Source organism: Catharus ustulatus, chromosome 3, assembly GCF_009819885.2.
Source record: "Catharus ustulatus isolate bCatUst1 chromosome 3, bCatUst1.pri.v2, whole genome shotgun sequence".
Classification (NCBI taxonomy): Eukaryota; Metazoa; Chordata; class Aves; order Passeriformes; family Turdidae; genus Catharus; species Catharus ustulatus.
The window spans coordinates 64,366,023-64,386,119 of record NC_046223.1 but is presented as its reverse complement, the minus strand read 5'-3'; the positions used below and the strand labels follow the sequence as shown (position 1 = coordinate 64,386,119).

The 20,097-nt window shown below is 41.3% G+C and overlaps 2 protein-coding genes across 4 annotated transcripts in view; one reads left to right on the top strand and one right to left on the bottom strand.

Annotated features, from left to right (window-relative positions):
• The window catches only part of TPD52L1 (TPD52 like 1), a 53,454-nt gene extending 44,695 nt beyond the window's left edge, over positions 1-8,759 (top strand). Inside the window, exons 5-8 of one of the 2 annotated variants that reach the window (XM_033054641.1) lie at positions 442-456; positions 2,984-3,022; positions 4,645-4,705; positions 6,968-8,759. In XM_033054641.1, the coding sequence (XP_032910532.1) occupies positions 442-456; positions 2,984-3,022; positions 4,645-4,705; positions 6,968-7,099 (247 nt within the window). In that variant the 3' untranslated portion in view covers positions 7,100-8,759. The remainder of the gene's footprint in view (positions 1-441; positions 457-2,983; positions 3,023-4,644; positions 4,706-6,967) is intronic. The other variant, XM_033054642.1, reaches the window with a different exon arrangement.
• A 1,838-nt stretch (positions 8,760-10,597) lies between these two features.
• Positions 10,598-19,856, bottom strand: HDDC2 (HD domain containing 2). Of its 2 annotated transcripts, none has more exons than XM_033054644.2 (6): positions 19,488-19,856; positions 18,844-18,965; positions 17,881-17,983; positions 15,605-15,673; positions 11,947-12,085; positions 10,598-10,736 (listed from the first exon to the last, which is right to left on the bottom strand). In XM_033054644.2, the coding sequence occupies exons 1-6, from the start codon at positions 19,545-19,547 to the stop codon at positions 10,642-10,644; spliced, it is 588 nt and encodes a 195-aa protein (XP_032910535.1). In that variant the 5' UTR covers positions 19,548-19,856; the 3' UTR covers positions 10,598-10,641. The 2 variants fall into 2 exon arrangements, with proteins under 2 accessions (XP_032910535.1, XP_032910536.1); XM_033054645.1 differs by having other exon boundaries at positions 18,844-19,066; positions 19,488-19,852.
• Between the last annotated feature and the right edge of the window lie 241 nt (positions 19,857-20,097).

Genomic DNA, 20,097 nt, shown 5'->3' with positions numbered 1-20,097 from the left:
ACCTTTTTTAACTGAGAGATGATTAAGGAATTCAGAGGGAGAAAAAAAACCCCATTTACTCTTAAGTACATGTAAAATTCCAGTTCACCTCTACTTTCTCTTTAATGATATCAAGGAAGGCTATGAGGAGAGAAAACAGTTAGCATTGTTTAAATCTGTTCTAATGAAGAGAACACAAAATTTAGTAGACAAAACTTCTGCCTTTCAATGTGTACAGAATAGGTGACTGCAGAGTGAAGGACTGTCTGAAAATTTTTGCTTTGGAGGGATCTGAACTGATCCACATTCTACTGTGAATTCCAGCATCAAGATTTGAATGCAAATTATTTTATTTTTCACCTTGGGCAGTTTGACATGCTACACAGATGTTTATGTCTATTTTTGTTACCTTTTCCTAATACTTTTAACTCTTGCTTTTCTTTCCTTGTGCATCTGCCACAGATCGCATTCAATTGGGTAAGACACTTTGCTCTCCTTGAATACTGCCTCTGTATTTGACTGGATTTGTTTCATGGACTGTAATGCAGTAACCTCTTTCCTTTCAGCATCATTATATAGAAAAAAGCATATGCTACTTAAACTATTATGCCTAATTTTTACAGCATGGTGAGTGTAACAAGAAAAGGATTGGACTAAGTATTTGCCTTGACTAGATTAGTCTCAAATTCAAATAATGGACGCATTCAAAAGATGTTGGTCTTGGCAAAACCTACTTTATATATAATCCCATTCTCTCAACCATATTCTTTCTGTCAGAGGTTTGAAAATTAACAACAAACTGCAAAAATTCTATTCAGCTGAGTTTTATAAAGATTATATGAAGTATTTAATTACCTCATCTTCAATACAGCAAAAGTATCTTAGTCATGATTCTTTAAAAATCTTGAGTCTTGGGGATATTTCCAAGTTCTGAAGATGATAAAAGAGTTCTTTATAGTTGGAGTTTATTGATTCTGTAAAGTACTTGAATATATGATGAATTAGAAAACAATTTTATGTGTCTCAAAGATTGTATAAGCAGTCTGGCTTTACGTCAGTTCACCCTGAAGAGAGACTGAACAGCCCTGAATGCCTTGGCAGTCCCTCTGGCCTTGTAGTATCTTCAGTGCACTGAAAAGCTCAAGAGCATTTTTTCCATTCAGCTAAGTTATCCTAACAAGAACTCTAACTTCACTGGGTAAATTTCAGAGTACAGCATAGATTTACCTTCTGAACTCACTCTGACATGAAACTAAAATGCAATATTTAACAACCTTTGTCATGAAGGATCTCTTCTCTGCTATGATCACTATCACAGACATGTATGTCTTTTTAAAAAGTTTAATGTTTCAAGCTTGTACTAAAAGAAGATTTAGCACTATTTCTATAACTTACATTCTTACCTCTTTAGAGAAATTAAAATACGAACTAAAAAAAAAAAAGCACTTAATATTTGGATTGTCTGTCATGTGCTATCTCTCAGCTGTGTGAATTTAATTTTCTGACTTAAACCTTTATATTTGGAATGTTTTGCTATTAGAAGAGGAACAGTCTATGCTGAAATACTTCCAAACTATTTTTGCCAATTTGTTGTGGGTTGCACAACTAAGATGGCAAGGATGCTTAATTTAATGAGGATTGTTAAAGATTTGCTGCACTTGTGAAATGTTTGGGCTCATCTTTCATATGTCTTAAAAATTATGTGAAAAATTGAACATGAAACATTAGCATTGTCTGCTGTCAGTTCTTGTCTATCTGATATTAGCAGAAGCCTTAAAATATATACAACAGCAAACAATTTGTATTATATCTCGCTATTCCACCTGCTTGCCAAATAGCTCTTCCCTCCCTTCCCCACCCCCATTTCTGAATCTTTAATCTGGAGAAACAAATCTGTATGTAGACTCACTGCTGCTCTGATTTTGTATAGTTTAAAACAAACATGTGTGCTGTTTGTATGAGAGCTTTCATTTTTAATGCTATAATCATGCTTTGCTTGCAGCCAAGTATTGGTGATCCTTACAGTAAAGCTCTCCCTGTTCTCAGTCAGACCAGGCTGCAGCTGTCAGTCAACACTGAAAGTAGCAATGCAGGGATTTTTGATAAAAGGCACACTCTTGCATCACACACTTTACTTAAAGTGCTCAGATCTAAATGTGCTTATGGAAAGTTCTTAAGCTGCAAATAAAGATTTTTATTTGGACCAGGCCTGATGCTTCTCAGCAGCAGTGAACAGGTGATGTTGTGAAAGCAGATTTGGTGTCTCAGCTGGGAGAATTTGGCTCATGTAAGTCAAGCAGTCAGTGTGGGTGGCATCTGCAGGTCTAAAGGTGTGTGGCATGATTTGGGGATCTCAGAGTAATGCAGAGGCGCCATCCTCTGCTTGCAACCTTCCAATACTTCTGCTGCTGGGAAATCTCAGGAGGGAAGTGTCACAAGGAGAGCTGGATGACAGCTGTGGAAAATAGGGAAAATAGCTCCATGCCTTTGGTAAAGTTGAGAAGTGAAGGAGGAAGTGAAATGTCCTAGAGAGGTGCAGATAAGTGAGAGTGCTGCCTTTTTGGCTGAAGAAACCTCTTGTTAAGGTAAGCAGTTGTGCAGGAGCCTTTTGAGCTTAGGAGTCAGCTGAACCAGCTCTGCTGATGTGCACAAACCTGGGGTGTATCCCTCCTGCCCAACACAGAGCTCATCCCCTGTGCCTCCCTCACACATCTCTGGAGATAGCCAGGGTCTGCACCATCTAAATGGATTTTGCCAGGAGCTGTTTTCTATCATTCTTTTGAGCCCCATTGCTGATCAGTTGACATGAGAATGGTGGTAAGATCTTTAGTGCTGAGACTAAGCTGGAGTTTGGTAAGCCCTTGCCATCAAGAGAGGAAGAATACAAGCACTCTTGAAAATATGTATATGTACATTTAAAGCTAAGTTTAAAAAATACACTATAATAATAATGGAAATCGGATTTTACAGCTTTCTTTTCTTATGTTTTGCTTTCATCCCACAGCTATTCTATTCGCCATTCCATAAGCATGCCTGCAATGAGGTAATGTGCTCCCCACATTCTATTTGCTATGGTGATGTTTAACAGAGTAATGAGGGGGGATTTGCATACTTTGATCCTGATCCTGCAGTTTTGAGTTGGATGAGTAGTCTCACTTCAATCAATTAAGGTTATTCATGTAGATGAGGGCTGCAGGACAGGCTAGCTGTGGGTTTTAGATTTTTTTTCATTTTAATTGTATTAACTGCTTAATCTCTTGTACAAGCCTTTGAGTGAATAAGCACTTCTGAGATGTATTTGGGTTGTTATCAGGTTTGTATTACTGAATCTGAAATTCAGTTGTTTTGCTGTCTCTAGAACATCATCCAAAGCCCATTAACATCAGAGATGCTTTCCACTCCAACAAGCTTTGGATCATGCTCCTATGGAAGGATTTTACATGAGTGCTTTCATATTTTAATGGCTATAATCACGCTTTACTTGACTGCAGCCAAATACTGATGTCTGTTCAAGTAAAGCTCTGACTGTTTTCAATAAAATTAGTATCCAGATTTCTTTTTACTCCCTTGGCCTCTAAACACACGACTGTCCTCACTCTGTGCCAAGCATGCATGAAAAACAATCTCACAACTAAATGATGGATGCTAATTCATTCAACTTCAGCAGGTGGGTAGTTTAAGGCAAGCATTCATGGATGTGACTTATGGATCAAATATAAGTTATAAAACTCAGCTTCTCTCTCCTTTTGACCCTTCTTGCCCTATGAAAAAATTTGTCAACTCAATAACAGAAACTAAATTTACATTATTTTTTCAACTGGCTTCTGTTTGCCCTTCCCTTAAATTTGAGTAATTTTAACTCATCCTGATGAGGGATATGATATAAATGTATTTGCAGAACCAGGAACTATGCTGAACAACAGTTCCTGAGCTTCAGAGTATTCATTAATTATGAAGCACAATGTATGCTGTGAATGAGCTCTCAGGTGCCAAGCAAGGTGCAGAGAACCAGAAGAAGATCCGCTTCACCCACTGTAGACTTGTCCAAGTCTCCTTTGTGCTGGGTGAACACAGAGAAAAGCTTAGCTTAGTCAGAGAGGCACCTTAGGAACAGTCTCTCTAAAGTCTTTGTCTTTGAAAGCAGCAGTCACAAAATCACGGAGTAGAAGGAGGCAGAATTCCTTATAGGCATTTGGGACCCATTTCCCATGTGATGCTAATCCCCTTCTTCCCAGCCTTAGGACATTAAACTTGACATGTTTTTAATAGTGTAGGTTACGAACTTGCTCATCAGCTGAAAAAAATGTTTATTTCTTTACAGCAACAATACAAATGGATAAAGCCATAGAAAAGCAGCGTTACAGGCAGCATTGTCTGGTTGTTCTTCTAAGAAATGACAAATGTGTCATAGAATAGGCAGGCCAGTCATCATTTGGTTTCAATTACTAGGCAGGTTCTGCTTTTGAAAATTTTTAGCTAAAAAATACTTATCCAATTACCATAATTGGATTTGACTGACCGAGCACAAGTGAGTGTTCATAGCCTTGTGCTGCCAGCTAACCTTCATTCTGTGCTGGCAGTGTTGCCTGGTAAGAACTGATCAAATTGTGGAGTTATCCCATGATGTTGGCAACTTTTTCCTCCCTTCAACATTTTTTCTCCTAGGAATTCTCCAACTTTCAAATCGTTTGAAGAGAAGGTTGAAACCACTGTCACAAGCCTTAAGGTAAAGGTTAGGGGCAGAGTTTGCATGCCTGTGTGTGTTAAAGTGTGACAGCTTAGTTGCCCCTATCATTTGTACAGGAGACTGATTGAATTTGTTGTTCCATCAAGAATTTTGTGATTGTGCAAGAGCACTAATGGAAAATGAAGGCAATATGCAAAGATACTGTTTTCCTTTGCTTTCTTGCTAAGAAATTATTTCTTATGCCTGCCAAAGTAAGCAAGTGGTCTCAGAAATGCCAAAAATAGTGGTGGTAAGGAGTGTCTGTTCCCAGTCATCTCAATGTGTCATTCAGAAATAGAAAAAGGTAATTCAAACTGCACAGTTCTGAAGACCATTTCCTCAGGCAGTGATCTGCTTGAGGAACCTGATCGTGTTTTGTTGATTAAGCAAAGGTGCTCTAGAGGAGAGCATTTGTCATGCCAGCTCAGCCCATTGTGTTCAGAGTGCTCTTAGATCATCCTTTAAGACATCTGTAATTAAGCAGGACAATGCAATAAGTTTTAAATCTGAAATAATCTTCCACTTCTCATGAAACCTTCATTGACTGTCTTTATTGGCAAACTCACTAACATCTTCTCAAAAAACTTCTTTGTGTTCTTTCTTTCTTTCTCTCTTTCTTTCTTTCTCTCTTTCTTTCTTTCTCTTTCTTTCTTTCTCTCTTGCTTTTCCTTGCGCGAATGGAGGAGAGAAGCTGGAGTCATGGCTCTAGGGTGCCACCAGGGTAGACTGCAGAAAATTGGGAATGTCTCAGCACTGTTCCTCCTTATTCCTGCCTCTGTTCCAAGGCTTGCAAGATTAGGAAGACCAGGGGATGGGGTGGGGGAGAAATTATGGAGTGACCCTTCAATTCTAGGGTTTTGTTGTGGTCTCAAAAAGTGGAGAACTACCCAGAGAGGCCCCTGGTAGTCTTACCGTCTTTGCAACCCCTGTATCAACTACAAATCTTCAGTGATATTGCAGTGTTCTGCAGTTTGCCAAAACTGATATTCAGGTTTTGTTACATTTAGAAGTCAAATTTCAAATTAGATTTTGTTTGCTCTTGGAGTTTGGACTTTGGGTTGCAGCTTTCTTGGGAGGGTATACTAGTTCAGTTTGCTCTGGAAATCAAACATGACCAGGGTGCCCCATTCTTTTCAACTTTTCTGGAAATCTGAACTCTGATGAATTAAATGTTTTATTGGACTTTCAAGCTAGGTAAGCTGCTGTGCTAGCTAAAGAAACAAGATTACATAGGATTAACCCTTTGGAAACTTAGAACACAAAGTTCCTTTAATTAAAATAATCTTCCTAAGCATTCAGTGGCTGAAAGGTTGAAAAAATGTCAGCTTGTCTTTGAGTTCTGTTGCAGTTCTAGGATGGAGTAAAAAGTTTGCCCTATTTTCAGGCTTGAATCAACTTGGAGTGGGTATATCAGCAAGCAAAGCCACAAAAGAATGTTCTCTTACCAAGACAACCTAGTCACAAGAGCTTTGTCTCTTTGTCACTTAGTCTTGATTATTTCCAAATCTTTAGATACAGCTCTGTCTTCATTAAGAAACTTCTTTCCCAAAGATTTAGTCTTACTGATTTTTATTTTTAATACTTATTACAAATTCAGTGACCTGAAGCATTCTGGAAGTAGATATGCAAGAACATTGAATATGTTTGATTAATGTATTTTGGTCTCTTCTCTGCCTTCCCCCATGAAAACGCTGGTGGCAGTTTTATATACAAGTATCTAGGCAGCTAGGAGTGCCTGAAGGGATTCAGCTTGCTGGGTTTGTCCTTTGGTTACTACATTTCTTCTGCTGTCCAAAATCCTAGTATCATTTATGTATTTTGTGAGCAGCTGTGTTGCCATAGCTAGCATGTGGGCCACTCAGCAAATGAACCTTCATTTTAGTGTCTATCTCTTATCCAGCCTGCATAGAATTGGGAAAAAAAACAAGTGAAACCAGTGTGAGCTACTCAGGTAAGCAACCACATTGGGTTTACTGCTAAGGTCTAGGATCCTATCTAGGATCTACTTAGGGACTGGTTCCTTTAAGCACATGAGACATGCCAATGTCAGATTTTATGATGGCAGCCTAGTTTAGAAGTTGTGGAGTAAAGAAGTTGCTTTATTAGACTGGTTTTATAGCTGTTGTTCTAAGGAAAAACCCATCCCTACATGTTCTCTGCCTGAACAGTTCCCTGCTCTCCTTGGCCATGGGGTGGATTGGAAATGGGATTTGCTTCAGTGTGAGCAGAGGAACTTGCTGTTCTCTGTTTGCCCTATTTCAGACCAAGGTTGGTGGGACAAGCCACACGGGAGGCAGTTTTGAAGAAGTTCTCAGCTCTACAGCCCATGCCAGTGCTCAGAGCTCCCTTGCTGGCACCCGACTCCCTGAAAGTGAAGAAGAGCTTCAGTGCTAAACAGCAGGCCCTCCTGAGCCCCACATGCCTCTCTTTGGAGACTTGCCAGACAGTGATTTTCAGCTCTCCCTCACCACACAACTTGTGCAACAAGGTTTTGTCAGCTTTGAAAAATTGTCATCCTGGCCTTGTGTTGGAGAAATGTTTCCTGTCCCTATTTGTATTTTTGATGGGCCATTTTATTAGCAGGTACTTTGTACATCATCAAAACCACAGCAAGTCATTGGCTATAATGCACTAAATTCTGTATTGACTAAATAGTTCTCACCTATAGGTAACTTCCCTCTAACAATCTCCCAGTCTCTGTTTCTTATTTATTTTGGTTTACTCTTTTCTATCTGTTGGTTTCTGGCTTCCCTCTCAGTGCCACATCAGACAGATGGACCTAGAGCCATGCAAAGCAATTGCCAGCAGTAGCCCATACACCAGCTGTCTACGATCCATACCAGGTGTCCTTAGCTCAGGAGTGTCTGTACATTATCTATTTCCTAACAGAATTAAAATCACTTACGGTCACAAAAAGCTGTTTCTCCTTCAGTGTTACAGTCTGGCAGTGCCCTACACCTGTTAGTCAGCAAAGTTAAGGAGGGCAGGAAGTGACTCCTGGTAAATCATACAGAAACAACCTATCACAGCTTCCAATTTCAGATGGTCATTTTGGCTGGAAAAGTTGAATTTCAAAATGTGCACCATTGCTTGCTCTCTTTGTTTTGGTAAGACTTGGCAGTGAAATTAATTCCAAAATCAAGTGGAATGGAGGGAACCTCTAATATTTTTGCCTCCGTATCTTCCCCTCAAAACCAAGGGAAGATATATTTACGAGCTTCTGCCAAGATACAGCCTTAAGTGAAAGAATACAAACCCAACATTTGGCTTCAGATGTGCCATAAGTTAGAGAGCCCATGCCTTCAGAGCTGCTAGCTTAGAGTGTGTTAGCTGACAATGCACAGGATGAGTAAGACCTTCACTTTTGGTGTCAAATTTTGTTGTGCTTCGCTCCAGGATGTAATTCCACCATCCGCATTATCTCTGCTCAGTCACCAAGAGCCAGACATCTCGCAGCTTTGATTCAGCATGTTTTCTGAATTGCATTCTTTTAACATGTTTTCTAAGGAAAGAGCAGCACATTTGTGACACTATCTTGCTGTGTAGTGAGCGTGTGTCAGTCTGCATGTTGCGTTGCTCAGCTCACTGCACACTGAGGTGGGAACAACGTTATCAATAAACAGGATGGAAAAGAGCCTGGCTACTTTGAAAATGGATGCGTTTTTTGAGCATATGCCAAAGCTTCTAATCAGTGTTAGTGAGTTTCACATTACAGACTGCTTAAAATTTTGTGAGAAAATATGGCTTTAAGTAAGTATTGTTTTTTCTTTTGTGGCTTTTGTTAGTTTTTACAAAGTTGAAAGTCCTTTTGTAATGTTCTACTGGACATAAATTAACCTTGGACATTTATATCACACGCCTCTTTAATGTGATTTTTAGCATGGAAGCAAATCTAGTTTTTCTAGTATTCTTGTGACAATTTTCTAGCTTATTTTATGTTGTTTTGTGTGTAAATGTGAATTTATTTAAAATGGAAGATATTGACAACTTAGTTTGCGTAAATGAAGTTCTTGATATTCTTATTAAAAATAAATGTCTCTCTTACTCTTTTACCATTTGTGATGTTTTAATTCTGTGTTTACCAGTAGAACTGAGCAACCTAGTGGAATGTGCCCCTGCTACTGAAGTTGGAACTAGGTATCTTTAGGGTCCCTTCCAACTCAAACCACCCTGTGATTACTGCGCATGGGGTTCCATACTCTGTCCCTTCAATCTCCTGCAGAATGGGGAAGCCTCCTGGTGCGCTGCAGGAATGGACTGCTCCTGCTTAGGGGAGTATTTGTACTGGGTTTGTTTCTACCAAACATCTCTTCAAGGCCCCTTTTCTGGCTTGCAAGAATGTTCTCAATTCTGCCCTTCTATGCATCTGTAGCTTTCACACTCAGTATGCAATGTAAACTAATGGAGACTATGGTTTATGTACATCTAGATGGAATAAAAATGCTGACAACAGCTTGGTCGGCCCCACTCCATCCCCCTCTGCAGTATGACAAGCTGTTGCTAAGAACCACTAATCAGCTCAGCAAAATGCAACCTGTTCTTCCAGGGCTGCCACAAGGCATGAGTGCTGCCCCAGAGGTTCCTGGGGGTTCCTCCTGCCTGAGGAGAGCAGGCATCTCACATATCTGAACCAGACCAATACACTGCAGATTTTGTGCAGTGCCAGCCCTTGAGGCAAGAAGCTCCCGACATCTCTGCACAGCGCTCTGCTCTAGGAAAGCACCAGCCACAGAACGCTTTGTGAGCTTTAGTCAGGCCCCTAAGGATTGCATAAAGAAAGCATTTCCTGAATCATGGTGCCTGAAAATGTGTTCAGATACATTACTTACCTTTAAAGGGTACGACAACTGAATTTAGTTTTATTCTGCTTCATTTGATATGAGGTAGAAGACAGAGAACTCCAGGTCTCTGCCATGTAATTTTTCCAGGTGCAAATTTTGTTTATTTAGTAATCATGGCATTGCCCTCACCTCCAGCTGCACACAACTCAGCAGTTGAGTGTGCAGACACTGGCTCATTATGGCATTTCCCACCACTAGAGCTTTACTTCACCATCATTCTGTACTTCTACATTAGTATCTACTTCTGCCAGAAACTCATTTAAGGCAGAACTGGTACCAGCATGTAACAGCCTGAAGAAGGGGGCCAGCTTTAACATGGCTGTACAGGCTTCTGCATTAGATTGCACAAAGGTCCCTCCCAACCTCAGGTATTCTATGATTATCAATTACCTGTGAAGGAGTCAGTAAAACTGCCAGCCTGGGGTGAGGGGAAGTTAGGAATACAGACCTTCGGAAACACTGGCACCATTCTCTGATACAACACATGAACAGGGGAAAAGTTGTATGAAATGAAGAAGATATTGAGAAAATGTAATTAATGAGATTACCAGTTTTATGCACCATCAGTTAAGGCTTATGCACTCCAAAGAAATCACATCTCTAAACTCAGTCCAGAGCTTCTACAGACACATGCTCATTGGTCTCATTTCTGTGTAGCACGGAGTGCATATTAACCCATTTTGAAGGTACTTAAATCCATACATATTTAGAAATTCACAGAACAAGACCACCTGTCCCACACAGTGCATTACATGAACAGATCAGACTGCAATCAACTAATTTTCAAATGTACCTGAATTTCTCCAGTGGAGAATCTATTTGTAAATGAGACTGTATTAATCAGAAGCTGATTAAAAAGAAGGAAAACCCCAACTCCAAATATACTAAGTCTTTGTTCCCTGACACCATCTCTGACCTGGACTGATCTGATCTCTGACTCAAATACCTGCTCCTCTCTAAGTGGTCCTGGGATTCTCAGCAGTGAATGCACAGGAAAAAACATCTGCCAGCAGAATCAGTGATGTTAGAGGAGAAAGAATAAAGACCAGAATATAAACCAAAGTATTTATTATGGCTACAGCATTTAAGAACACCTCAGGAATGTGGATGAGATGCAGCAGCTATTCTTTTATTCCTTTCTGTGTTAATCAGAGATACAAGCTGGAGTATTTCTGGGTGAAAAAACTTCCCTGCAAAACAAAGAAAGGAAGGTTAATGAAAAATGCTCTCATTTTACCATGTGTGAAAGGCTGGCATTGGAGTGATAGCAGGGATGTCACTTTAGGCTCAGAATAAATGACAAATTATTCTTTTAAGAAACTGGGTGCTCCCAGTTCAATCCAATTATGGAGCAAGTGTAGTTACACCCCTCCTTCACAAAAAGCTTGAATTTTGTGCTCTAGTAAGTCACTTAAGAGCTGAAAAAGGGATGCACACTGACCAAGATAATCTGATGCTACTTATCATGCTACAGGAAACCACTTCAATTACAGGTGCACTTAGGGTATGTGCTGTAGGCGCTACCCAGACACCCGCTCAATTTAGGTTGTTGAATTCTGGTAGGGGAGCAAAGATGTCAGTTAGGAAATAAAGCATTACAAGCTTCATTCATGATGTCCTGCTTTTTCCTCCACTAATCAAAGTCTTACAGAGAGATTATTATTTCTTTGGGGAGACACCAAAGTAAAAATGGGACTTGTCAGGGACTGTTTAGTGACTGCTAGTCCTCTTATCCTTACAGTTTGTCTATCCCTAGTTTTTTTTTTCCCAGGACAGGATGAGTTAGTTACAGTCCTCCTCTGGTGTTCAACTGCCTTGCCAAAATGATAAAGATTATTATTTTACCTATCTCTGCTTTCAACTACCGGTGCATTTTGCAAAAGATGAAAAGTAGTGGATAGAATAAAAAAGCAACAGAGTTGCAACTTAATCATTTCACTGAGGTGGCTTTCACAGGAACCTTGGGCTGGTCACTCACTTGGGTATAACAAATTCTACTTCACTGGTTCCTGAAACATTGATAGAGTACAAACAAGCTGCTGTCAGAGCATTGGTGGACATTGAAGACTCCTTTATGAAGACTTCGATGTTTCAGGGAGATCTTACACACATGCAGGTGTAATGAAAGCTGAGCCTCTCTCTAAGGTAAAAAGTGATGTAAAAGGAATTTGGTATAAATGAAATTCAATTGCATGAAATTCAGTAACACCGACAGATAAATGTCACATATGTTCACATTACATTCTTTCTCCGGAAATACTAGGGGACTTGAACAATGAGTAAAATAACTAGTTCTCACTTGCTCTGAATGTCTGTCAGAAAAAAACCAAAAAACAAACAAAAAAAGACAATTTATATATTTCATTTATGAAAGAGGAAATAAAAGCCCAAATCTCATACCAGCAGTTGAATCAAAAAAATCCTGCAGTCTGCCAGGTGTGTTTTCCAACTCTTCGTACTCAAATGCTTGCAGTATCATCTCACACTGATCCAACTGCTTTACAAACTTGGCCTCTGCACTAGACTGGTTTTCATATTCCTGAAAAGATTTCGAATTATAAGAAAATAATTTTGTTACTCTGAAACAGAACATTAAAATCTCTAGAATTTTCTTCATTAGTACAAACCACTCTAAAATATTCAGCACAATTACACTTTTCATGTTGTCTTTACAAACACACACTGGTCAGCAAAACACCTGAAATATGTGCCAATTTTATATTAAATGCAGTGGGACGTAAAATACAATCTTTTGCATAATCTAACTCTAAACATACCAATGGTTTTGGCTGAATCAGGGATGACATGGAGGCAACTCTGCATGACATACAAGTTACAAGATAAGTTCGATTTAACAGTATTTTATGTATAAAGATCATTTCAGGCCTGGTTGAGACTATGAATTACCACAGTGTGTGCCTATGCACTGTCACCACCTATTTTTAAGATCTATTTTGAACTTTTCTCACCACTTGCTGTTTCTACATGGAGCTGTTCTTCATATTTCTCCTGTCATTCCTGCCTAATCTTTTTGGTCTAATCTGTCTGAGCTGCTTATGTCCCTCCTAGGAGATAGGAAGGGCAGTGGTTAAGGGGTTTCTTCCCCTTCAGAATTTAAGTCCTTTAATCTCTCTGCTATCTTTTCCCTCTCTACAATCATCATCAGAATATATTTATGAGTGATTCACATTCCCAGTCAGCTTGAACAATTTTGCTACCATTTTCTTCCAGTGATGGCTGCAGACAAGCTTGGCATTGCACTTTCTCTTTTCCAAATCTACTGCATTGTATGTGATGTCTTATGAGTAGGTCTCCCTGACTCTCCTGACTTCCAAAACCAACCCCATAAAAAGGGGTTTTCTTCTGTGCAGGTCACCATCACCTTGACAGCATTCACAGGTCTGACCCTCTTCATCATCCCCACCACCATTAATCACACCAAAGTACACGCTGGGCCTATCTGTGCTCCCAGATCCACAGAACCTGTGGATCATAGCACTTCCACAGAGAAGAGGTTTGACTACTGCCCACAGAACCTGGCATTCCTGCTGCATCTTAAGACAACAACCCTGGTGTCATTCACAGTAGCAAGATCCCGGCTTTGTAATTCCAGCATGGTGATGCTCAGATAAGCATGACAGTCATTTCTTTGTCTTGCATACTATTAGGAGCCTGTTCTTAGGCTTATTACTTTACCTTTGAAGTCAGAAATCCAGATTTCGATAGGCATGATTGATTGGTTTACTATTCTATTTACATTTCAATAGTACTTTGAATTTCTAGTTACATCTTTGTCATTATTTTAGTAATAAATTTAATTTCAGTGTTTTTATCTTGTTTTTCTCTTTTCAACCAGCGCTTTTCTTCATTTTTAAATTAAGTACTATTTATTTTCTTAAATCTATTTATTTCTACTCTATTTTTTTATCATCTACTTTGTGGAGCGGGGGGGTCCCTCAAAGACAATGAACTCTTGGCAGCATTACAAAGGAGAACTTCAGGAAAAGGAGAAGTAAGGCTGTTCACCTTGTCCCACCTCCAACAATTAGGTGGGAGTTTCAATCTGTTATTCATACCTCAGCTCACACTGCCTTCAAGAAACATCAGTTATTACATGTGCAACAGTGCACACTGCTGAAACAAACACCGTTTCCTCCCCACAGGAGGAAATAACAGTGCACTTTGGAAAAACACTAACTGGTCTCTCCAACACCACAGGCCATCTTTTAAAAATCATTCCCATGCTTTTGCACTTGAGTATGAAAAAGTAGGACAAGCTGAAACATGCTGACTCACTTAACTGTTTTTTTCAAACATATCTGGGATTAAGTTAAAAAGTGAAAATGTATCTGAGGCATCTTTCTGCTGCCTCTCTCCCCTACACTACACTTACCAAGTACCCACCAACACCATCCAAAGCAGCAGTCCTTGTAAAGCCAACAAGCAAAGAGACAGAGACAAGGGCAGGGCCATGCAGGAAGGACTTGCTAAGAGTGTCAAGAGATCTTGTCCTGCTCAGCTCTGGTCCATAAGCATCTTCACTCACAAAAAAAAATATCATAGGGAAATGTCTCTGGCTAGCTGAGAGCAAAGTAGCACACCAAGTTATCAGAGGTTTTTCATTTTCTTCCTGTCTTTTCTTTTTTTCTTCTTAAGGAGCAACTAGTTGTTCCACTTAAAACACTAGGGGACTACATGTGAATAGTAGATTTTTAGGGTACCCTCTCTGCCATGTGGGTTGGACTCATGCTAATGAATTGCAGGCACAGTGCCAATAAATAATCCTGAAGGTAGAAACAAAGACCAAATTAGCAAAAGTGTGCACATATTAAATTATGGTAAATGAGAATGTGCTGAAGAACTGACTTCCATACTGAACCAGCTCTTACAGTGTCAGAGAAGACTGAGATCAGCACAGAAAAAACCCCAATTATACAGAACTAACCTTATCCATCAAAACCTAATTTTCCTCAATTTTAACAGTTTCTCAAGGGAGAAGGAAACGGTGCTCCCTAAAAAAAATACACACATATTATTTCCCATATCTGATGATCTTGGTTTACCCCCTTTACCTTAAAATATAGCTCTGAGAGCCCATTCCCACTGCCTGTTCAACCACACAACTACAACAGGGAAAAAAAAAACCTAAAAGTAACCCTTAACCTAAAACAAAACCACAAGCAGGGTATTGTAGCCAAAGGCAGAAATTGGATGTGAGTATCTGGAATTTAAATACACACTAAGTAGAAAAGTATATGAATGTAAGACACAGACTCAGGTCATAGAGTCCAAGAAACATAGAATGCATTATTTGAAGGAGAAGTTGTGGATACAATTCTCCCCATGTGACCATATGCCAAGAGGAGATAAAGCACAGTAATTATAAACTTGAATTGTTTGGAAATAATCTAATCATCCCTCATTTGCAAGTATAAAAATCTTATCAATTAACAGCATGGGTTCACATAAAAATGGTTAAATCACCTTCAAGCACAAGATACTTTCTAATACAAACTTTTAAGGAACCCCAGACCAGAAATCTCCAGAGTTTGTAGAAAAGTGTGGTTTTTTGTCACATTTAAGTTCAAACTTTAGTTTACTTAATCATTTTAAGTTACTACTAAGTATATTGGTCTAGTGGACTTTCTTAGAAAGAAATTAAAGCCACAGAAATTACTTGCATAAAAAGCAGAAGATAATCCACAGCACCTTCACCTATCATTTTTTTCCCTGTAATGCAGGGAAAAATGGCCAGATATGAACAAAAGTGATATGTAATAAAATAATCAGATTTATATCCAGAGGGCTGGATGTAGAGGACAAATTCTTCCTTCAGCAGTACAAACCAAGCCCTGGACAGGTTCATCTGGAACTCTGAGAGGCGAGGGGCAGAAGATGGTTATTTTACCAAAATCTAAGGTTTCTGTTTGAAAAGGATCCTAAAATGACTTTGACTCATACTGTTAAGTTTTATCTTCTAAGTAAATAAAACTCACTTTCTTGAGGTCAAAATAAGAAATGGTACAATTTCACATAGATAAAAATAATGCAAACTTACTTCCCAGAGCTCATAGATTTCTTTTCTGAGGTCCTCTGATAGAAGCTGGGTCAGTTGTTGCATAGCTGCCTGAAAAAACGAAGCCATTTTCATTTATCTATTTTTCTGAGCAACATTTTTATCATTATCTTTTCTGAATAATTACCTAGTTGTTACCAAGCTAGGAGAAACATCCACAAAACATCACATTACTGTATTGATTTGGTATGACAAGGTTTGGCTACAGCTCTGGCCAAGGCGGTAGCACCTCTGGGACAACATACTAAGGAGAGGGGAAATCCCTGTGCAACTCCACCCAGAGGGAGGACTGAGAGGAAGAACTCTGCAGATGGCAGGGCTAGTGAAGAAGGAGGAAGTGCTTCAGATGCCAGAGCAGATGCAGGCTGTAAGGAAGATCATGGTGAGGCAGCTGTGCCCCTGCAGCCTTACAGAGGAGCAGAGATCCACCTGCAGCCCCTGGAGGTCCATGGTGGAGCAGATATCCACCTGGGGCCCATGAAGGATTCAAAGCAGGGGGATACCCAAAAGGAGGCTGTGACCCTGTAGGGAAGTCTGCACTGGAACAGGCTCCTGGCAGAACTCATGACTCCAGAAAGTGCTCTGCACACTCTTTGTGTTCTCCCAGCCCATCAGTCTCACTTCTGTGCTGTCCCTACTGTTTGCCAATTAACATGACGGGTTGCTTCTGAAACAACCAATACCACAGGCAAGACAAAGGTTGCATGCCTGATTGTTTCTCCACTTCAATTACAGGATATAGTGTTACAATATGGTTCCCTATTGCTTGCCACCACTAAGCATCAAGATCTCATTCCTTCTCACCTCCTTCCAGCTCTGGAACTCATCAGATTTCAAGGTCAGGTAGCTAAAACTTACCTGGCAAAAAACCCTACTCCAAACAACATACTCCCTCCTCCAAAAAAAACCCCAAAACTTCTTTTTTTAATCAGGTTCAGTTTGTGCTGCCTTCACGTTGGTGAGACTCACTGGTTAAAGTTACTGCACAAGCAGCAAACTTTGGAGCCAGCTCAATGTCAGTTGTAGAGCAAACAGAAAAAAGGAGAACTCTGCAGTGGCAGCAAGAATATTGATAACTCACCTCAAGCCACCTCTTGAAGTGGCTACCCATGGTCTATTTTTACAACAAAGTATTTCAAAGTCATCCCAAATGTTTAATGCTTTACTCCCTTTCCCACAAAGTCAACAGAAAGTCCTCGCTGACTGAAATGGGAGCAGAAGGACTTGCAAATACTTAAGAAAACTTCTTAAGCATACCTAGGCATCAAAAACTCTTTTTCCTTGCCTAAATTCAAATGAGAATTCTCTCTAGACCAAAATTGAATGCTGATCCTCAGTGACACAACAACCTTTAGAGGCTTCCAGGAAAGAGGTTTCTTCTGTTTAGTGTTTTTAAGCTCTTCAAAGAGTGTAACAAACACTTCAGTGATTTTTCTCCCCCCTTTTATGCTTATCTAGTTAAAACATGGCTGGGGGCCATGACTAACTCTACAAGTAAGCTCTTTGCTAGGAAAGTGGAAATTAAAGATCTAAGGTGCATTTGGCCATCTTGAAGTACTATCCTTACTGACTAATTTTGGTGTTTCTTTTTTTCAATATACTTCCTAGCGTGTTCTTACACTGAACAAAAAAAAACCCAAAAAAAACCCAAAAAAAAACCTCTGAAGAGTTTCTGAGGCATGACATTGCCCTCTAGCTGTGGCTACAGAAATGGTTTACATTTTCTTCAAATGATGCCACAAACCAAAAACAACAAACCAACAGTCTGGATAAGTGCAAGGCTAAAAATAAAGTGACTCTAGGCATACTGCACTCAAAGAACCACAACAACAACAAAGGCACCTGCATCTGAGGGTCTGTGCAAAAGGTTTAAATGAAGTCTCTGTCAACCTCATGATCTGGCACCACACACACGGTCTGACGTGAACTGTCATCCATCCCACTCAGTGCACCTACTCCCTGCTCCTCACCTCTTGGTAAGGCTGCTGAACATGACTAATTCAAAACTACCAAAACTGCAGCTAGTTCAGGAATAAATGGCGAAGGTGAAGATGACTTCAAAGATTCTTCCATAACTTTATCCTTGGTAATATTATAGGTACAAAAATCGCAATGAGCTGAAAAGTCTACTTGGTTGTGGCAGGCTTGTCCAATGCCAATGACAGTATTGTATTGCTTGGAGTGCTCCTTCACCACCACCAGAACATTAAAACACACAGAATGCCCTGCAGCTGTGGCTTCACATCCTATGTTCATACCTCTTCTCTCCTGTGTTTTTCCTCTTTTGGGATGTTATCTGCAGGAGCAATATCTCCAACAATGCACTCAGCCATATCATGAACCAAAGCTAATCGCATGCACCTGACAAGAAAAGAAGGAGGGACAGAATGATTAGTTTCTCAATATTTTAAGTTGAAAACTTATCCAAAAGGCTAAGAGGCTGAAGAATTTGTTCCCCTTCTCTAAAGGTTGGCTGGAGCTTTTCTTAAACTTTACACAACATTTTCGCTTTTTTGTTAAGGGCAGTATTTTCCACCTAGACATGATTTTGGTTTCTAGTCCCTACTGTTTGTAAATGTAGACTTAAGTACTCTGTGTACCAGAGCATAATATTCAAAAGTAATGTACTTAGCTTTTGGAAATGTTGTGGTAATTAACTACATTACAAACTTCACATTATTCCTGCAACAAATAGAAAGTAATCTTATTGGAGGAATCCCAAATTCAGTATATAATCTGTCACTCACAGTTCTGCAGCTATGGCAGCCTGCAGCAGAATACTCAAGAAAGCCTTCATATAAGCTCCTAGAGCTTTCTCTGCTATGCTAAAGGATTTCTGTGGCCCCTTACTGCCAAGTGCTCCTTCAGTCTGTCAAAATCCACATGGTCTATGCCTCTGACATGGCTCTCTGTTGCTTCACATGGTTTTTTAACCAGGGTCTTCAGCCTGTTTACTTACTGCTTGAAAAAAGACCAGCTTTGAGCCTCTGCACAAAAGACTTGCCTCAACACTCACAGTTAAGAAATAAAGTTTTTAGCCCCTTTCAACCGTCCAGGTAAACAGGACCCTGTCCAAAGGAAAGAGGGAAAATACAAGGGGAAGGGATTTTAAAATCCTTCAGTGTGATTTAAAAGCTCGGGAAGATAGCTTCTTCTAGCATTTTGTTTGCAGCTGTCCCACAATATCAACATATGGTCGTGATAAGCAGAGGCAGTCTCACCTGTCCTTGTTAAGGTTTTTGTCTTCAGTCACCAAAGCCATCATCGCCATCCTGTACATATGGTCGGAGACGCTCTCTGGGTTTGCCACGTTCCTGTACACCCATCCCGTCCGCGGTACTCTCTGTGCCCGTGTCACAGAATCACAGAATCAGCCGGGTTGGAAAAGGCCGCAGAGATCATCGCGTCCAACCTCTGGGCGGATACCACCGCCAGACCACGGCACTGCAAAGGTTAAACCCCTCGGTTTTGCAGGCCCATGTTTCATAGACACCAGTAGAAATTCCGCCCCACCACAGCCTCCACGCTCCGGATAGCTCTGATGTTCCCAGAGGTGCCCCAAGGCCCAGCCCGGCGCCCCAAGATGTACCCGGCCGGAAGCACGGCCCGGCCGCAGCGGGCACCGCCGCGCCTCAAGGGCCAGGGCACGGCGGCACCGCCAGTGCCGGCCGGGCCCGCTGCGCTGGCACAGCGCGGCTCACGCCAGCCCCAGCCCCCGCCGCCAGCCCGGGCACTGCCGGGGAACCCGGCCCCAGCCCCCGCGGCCAGCCCGGGCACTGCCGGGGAACCCGGCCCCAGCCCCCGCGGCCAGCCCGGGCACTGCCAGGGAACCCGGCCCCCGCGGCCCCTGCCCCACCGCGCCCACCTTAAGCTGCCCCAGCAGCCGCAGGAAGGACAGCAGCCCGGCCCCACCACCCGCCGCCATCGGCCGCCGGCGGCACGGCCTGGCCGCAGCTCCTCCTCCTCCGGCCAGCGCCGAGGCGGCAGTGCCCGCCCTGCGCCCCGCAGGTGTGCGGGGAAAGGTGTCAGTGCGGGGCAGAACCGCGTCCACAGAGCTCGGCCTCCTCGGGGTTCATTAACCACAATAAAAGAACGCCACGGGCTGCGATTGTCACGAGAAGAGCAGTTAGAGAAAGCGGGCTGCTCGCGGGCACGGGCGCTGTGCAGTGCGGAAGGGAAGGGGGCGGGCGGCTCCTCTCCTCCCTTCCGCTGGGGTCCAGCAGGGAGGAGGGAAAGGCAGCCTCGGAGGCGGGAGTAGCTCGTACTGCTGTCAAAACTGAGCATGCCTTAAAAAAAAAAAAAAAAAAAAAAAAAAAAAAAAAGTGCAAACTCATAGTTCAGAGAGGAGCGCGTAGTCATCAGGGTCGCTGATGAGTTTTAAATTATCCTGTGGGCTCCCGGCATCTTGCTAAGAGCGCATCCGTCACTTTTATGAGTGGAATGAATAACACGGTGACTTACCTAACAGTTGATGG

What these genes read in the sequence shown, in the direction of transcription:
- HDDC2 (XM_033054644.2), bottom strand. Translation starts at nt 19,547, where the DNA reads ATGGCGGCGGGTGGTGGGGCCGGGCTGCTGTCCTTCCTGCGGCTGCTG. An exon ending in AAAAACCTTAACAAGGACAG is followed by an intron (nt 17,984 to 18,843) that starts GTGAGACTGCCT and finishes TTTTCTTGTCAG; the next exon opens with GTGCATGCGATTAGCTTTGG. An exon ending in AAATCTATGAGCTCTGGGAA is followed by an intron (nt 12,086 to 15,604) that starts GTAAGTTTGCAT and finishes AAATCTTTTCAG; the next exon opens with GAATATGAAAACCAGTCTAG.